This window comes from Chenopodium album, chromosome 5, assembly GCF_948465745.1.
Source record: "Chenopodium album chromosome 5, dcCheAlbu1.1, whole genome shotgun sequence".
Classification (NCBI taxonomy): domain Eukaryota; kingdom Viridiplantae; phylum Streptophyta; class Magnoliopsida; order Caryophyllales; family Amaranthaceae; genus Chenopodium; species Chenopodium album.
Window position 1 is genome coordinate 59,751,684 of NC_137838.1, and position 5,161 is coordinate 59,756,844.

Genomic DNA, 5,161 nt, shown 5'->3' on the forward strand with positions numbered 1-5,161 from the left:
AGTTTGATGTCATAAATTTTAAATAACTTGTTCCAAAATTTTAACTTATATGTTCTAAATTTTAAAACGTGTGTTCTAAGATTTTTAATTATATGTTCCAGATTTTAAATTAAAGCGTATGTTCTATTTTTCTACTCGTATGTTCTAAATTCTTTACTCACACTTTCTATATTCTATATCAATTTGTTCTAAATTTTTATTCACATGTTCATAATCTTATATGAGATGTTCTAAATTTTACTCATATGTTTAAAATTTCATAAAGAAAATTTTATAAATTTTTAATCACTTGTTTTAATTCTTAAATAAGATGTTCTAAACATATTACTCACACAAACGTTCTAAATTAATACTTATATGTTCAAAATTTTAGTTTGAGTCACATGTTCTAAATTTTAACTCGCATGTTTTAAATTTTAACTCACATGTTCTAAATGTTTACTCACATGTTCTAAATTTTAAATCAGTTCTCACATAAGTATGAATTCTCACATATGGACCTATTCTCACCGGATTCCTCCCCTATATATATATATATATATATATATATATATATATATATATACTACCTCCGCTCCAAATTACTCGCAACTTTGGAATATTTTAAATCTCACAAATAATACCCCAAAGTTGTGAGTAATTTGGACCGGAGGTAGTATTTGGTTTAATTTGATTGTTTGAAGGTACGAGAATATACATTAGCATCGTTTCCGTTCATCAAATTTTACTATTAAAATGATAAATCCCCCAATATCTCTCTAAGCTTTAAAAATCGTGAATGGCATTTTGAGAATTCAACTTTTGGAGTTTTAGGGCCTAAGGTTGATGTATCTAACACATAATCACATATCCATTATACATAAACCCTACCAAGCAATATCCAAGAAAGATTCGGCTTTTGTTCTTGGATTGATCCGTCTATGGTACTTTAAAATTTTATCCATTGTTTACCGTTCTTGTACCTTAATCCCAATAGAAGTTTCTTTCATTATTTTCAGGTGCTACCATATGTCCTCCCCCAAATACCATGAAAAAGTTCAATTTAATAAGAAGAGGATAAGGGAGTCATCTATTTAACAAGTTGTCTACCAATTCGTTTTGATTTTAAATTTATGGAAAATTTGTCAAAAACAACCTTTTAAAGTGTCTACTTTATTTAAAACAAACTTTTAAATATTTTTTTGCAATTTCAGATCACATTATAAATTTTTTTTATCAAAGACAATCAAATGCTACTTTCCAGCGTTGACTCTATTTTTCCCGATGTTGACCACTAGTGTGCAACGCACATGAACTCGTATATTGCTTAATACACCAATTTTCCCTCCAATTCACTCGTACTAAAAGAGGGATGAAAGAGAAGTAGGGGTTTTAATAGGAGTTAATTGGAGGGAAAAGGGGTGTATTAAGCAATATAGGAGGTTACGTGATTCGCACACTCGTGGTCAACATCGGGAAAAATAGAGTCAACGCCGAAAAGTAACATTTGGTTATCTTTGATAAAAAAAAAATTATAATGTGGTTTGAAATTGCAAAAAAAAATATTTAAAAGGTTGTTTTAAATAAAATGGACACTTTAAAAGGTTGTTTCTGACAAATTTTCCTAAATTTATTGAAAATAAATTAATCTTTCACTTTGGTGAGAATAGACCCCAAAGTAATGTTAGAGTTTATGTTCTCTTATAGATCAGAGTATATAAATCGAACGATGGTATGTATTCTACCAAAACTTCTTATATGCTAGGTAAAGGGTGCAATTTCGATCTTTTTCACAAAGCTTGGGCTGAATTATGGGGGTTAGAGGCATCACCAAAAGTTAGACACTTTCTTTGGAGGATGTGCATGAACACATTACCATCAAAAGGGCTGCTGAAGGCACGTCATTTGATTGAGTCTCCTAGATGTGTTTGGTGTGATGAGGAAGACGAAAGTGCTGCCCATGCCATCTTTGAGTGTAGGCGAGTGTAGGATCTTTGGGTTGAAATTGGCTGCACTGGTGCAAAGCTGCAGAACGAAGAAATGATGTGTGAGTTACTTGTGAGGTGGGGTCTGGCATGGGGTAAAACTAAGCAGAAGGCTGCAATTTTAGCTTAGGTTATTTGGAAGGAGAGGAATGATAGGATTTTTGCGGGCACTACCACTCCCAACGAGATTTTGCTTGCAAGAGTCAGGAAAGCTATGGAAGAAAACGACCTATATAGCAAGAAAATCTATGCCGTTGCGCCAAGTAAACCGAAGCAAAGCAGCAACAAATGGATTCCACCCCCTGTTGGAGTTGTAAATCTCAACTCGGATGCATCTTTGTGTGACGAGGGTTGGGCTGGTTTGGGTGTGGTAGCTCGAGACCATGATGGGAAGGTTTTATTTGCTGCAACTCGTAGAATTCGTTCATGGTGGCCTCCGGAAATTGCTGAAGGGAAAGCTCTCCTCTTAGCAGTGAGACTTGCTAGACGGTATGGTTATGAGAATTTCAATTTAGAATCGGATAGCCAAGTTCTTATCAACCGCCTCTCAAAAGCTTTAGTTTATTTGTCTGATTTTGACATAGTTTTAGAGGATATCTTGTCGATTAGTAGTGCTTTTTTGTCTTTCTCTTGGTCTCATGTTAAAAGGGATGGTAACTTTGTAGCCCATCACCTTGCTAAGCTAATGCCATTTGGTACTGAACAGACTTAGGTGAATCATTGTCCTGTAATAATGATCTCCCCGTATGTACTCTCGGACAATTTGTCCTCTGATTAATTGCATTAGCTCTGCTTTCCCTCAAATATATATATATATATATATAAATAAATCGATCCTGGGTTTCAACCATTAGCTTAACCTTTTGGTTGTGTTGATCTTTTAACATGGTATCAAGAGTCAACTTTACGCAAAGATCATGAGTTTGAATCTCATCCACCCATTCTTCCAAAGTGAAATATTAAACACTAGGTACAATGGAGCTCATGCTACATCCACACTTTTAGCTCAATGAGCTTTCATGTGAGGGGGCGTGTGATAGAATATATAACTGATCCTGGGATTTAATCATAAACTTAAGATTTTGATTGACCTGGCCCATTAACATTATCTTCACCTAATAGACGAATATTAACTATGTTAACAATACCTAATGAAATATTTTTACTATTGGAACTTATATTAGATGCAAGTTAAAGTAAGGTAATCCTTTTAAAAAAAATAGATACAAATTTAGAAAGGACCTTTTAAAAAAAAGGTGGTAAGGAAGGACCAAAAATGAGTTTTTATTTGTGAGGAGGGACCATTGCCCGGAAAGCGGGATTTGACCCACCAACTCCGGCGTTGACCACCCTAGCCCCACCCCTTTCATGGCAGCAATCCCTTCCTCTACCCCGAAAACCCTTCTCCTTTTAAGATAGCCTAGCACCCTAGCCTCCCCTATAGGCTACAGCCCACCCACCCCCTCTCCCCTGCCGCTGTCGGTGCCGAACCTGGCGCCCAAGCCTCCCCATGCCGGCGACCCTCTGATCCCCACCGTCTTTCCCTCGATCTCTTTAATTTCCTCCTCTCATTTCTCTGCTTTTGCGTGAAGATCGATCTTCATTTCTGCAAATTTTGCACAATTTTACATTCAATTTGCTTTCAAAACTTCTGAACTCACTCAATCGAACCCAATTTCTTCACAAACTCATCCAATTCCATACCCTTCATTAACTCATTTAGAAATTTTATTCTATCACTCTCATTGCTCGATTTTCTAAATCCCTAAATTCTAGGGTTAGGGTGGAGGACGGAAATCGCATGAATTTTTACAGTTTTTGAAGTGGAGGAAAGGGAGTGGAGAAGGGAAAGGGGAGGAGCGGGCTGTCGTGAAAGGGGTGGTGGATGTTGAGGTCGGTGCTGGCAGTGGATGGGGTTGGAAAGTTTTTCGTGAAAGGGGAGGGGGAAGAAGGATGCGATGGGGGTGGGGGTGGAGGAAAGAGGAGGCTGTCGTGAAAGGGATGGGGCTAAGGTGGTTTCCGGTCATATGTCCCTCCTCACAAAAATAAATCCATATTTGGTCCCTTCTTGCCACCTTTTTTTTAAAAGGTCCTTTCTCACAAAATGGTGGACATAAAAGGTTCTTTGTAACAAATTTTCCTATAAGGTGCCTTAATAACCATATTACTAATACCACACCATGAACCCCATGCGTAACTAGCTTAGCTAACCTCTTTAGATTTTCCTTGAGATGATGAAGTAGACCACCACTCATTCTAAAGGCCGATCTCCAAAGGAACATCAACTACTTAAAAGCGGTTAGTGAGTAAACTAGATTCCTGCAATTCTACTCTTCATCATCAATATTAATGTTATAATTTATGTCAATGATTAATTAACTTGGCAAAGCATCTCAAATTAAAACAACATTGATATTAAGTTAGTGACGTGGAGCTTTGCTAAACCATCATTTAGCCATCTCCTATCTCAAATTTGGTTGTTTACGGAGCAAATAGAAAGTTACATGTGAGTTTGTCCTACGTTGAAGGATGTTAATTAATTTGGTGATTACAATAAAGTAAAGATAACTTTTAACGGCATGCATTGATACAAATAATCTTCGAAGTTGTTCTAATCTTTGGTATCATAACACAAGACTTAATCAATTAGTCTAATTGGCATATACAATAGTTCTAAGTTCAAATATGATAATATGTCAATATAAAAATAATGACAATCATTATAAGTACATATAAAGTATATCTTAGAATCTTAGATAAATCTTTAATTTCTCAATTGCTCATTATACAATCTTAATTTGTAGAGCTGTCACATTTTTCTATCATTATTGATTTGCCAATGATAAACTTGGCAAAACATAACAAGAAAACATTAAAATTAAGGAAGTGATGTGGAATCATTTAGTCCTTTCAAGTCTAAAAATATCATGTTAAAATAACAAAAGTCGCATGTGAGTTTGTCCCACATTGAAGGAGAAGGAAGATGACTGAAATGTTAATCGTAGATTACCAATTGCTTGTAGAACGAGAACAACTAAACTTTAATAACATTTGTTCCAGGTGTAGCTCCGCTGGCCTGGACGTCATTTGGTATTCACTTGCACAATAATGGTGGTTATGCCCTCGGGGGTACGGGTGGCTTTGAGAAACCCCCCTCCGATGATTAAGTTAATATGGTATTAAGTGAATAATAATGG

At 35.9% G+C, this 5,161-nt stretch overlaps 1 protein-coding gene across 1 annotated transcript; it reads left to right on the forward strand.

Moving 5' to 3' along the window:
- The first annotated feature begins 2,178 nt into the window (after nucleotides 1-2,178).
- Nucleotides 2,179-2,676, forward strand: LOC145632951 (uncharacterized). Its single transcript, XM_081685271.1, has one exon. It carries the CDS (start codon nucleotides 2,179-2,181, stop codon nucleotides 2,674-2,676), a length of 498 nt encoding a protein of 165 aa, XP_081541397.1.
- The last annotated feature ends 2,485 nt before the right edge of the window (nucleotides 2,677-5,161 follow it).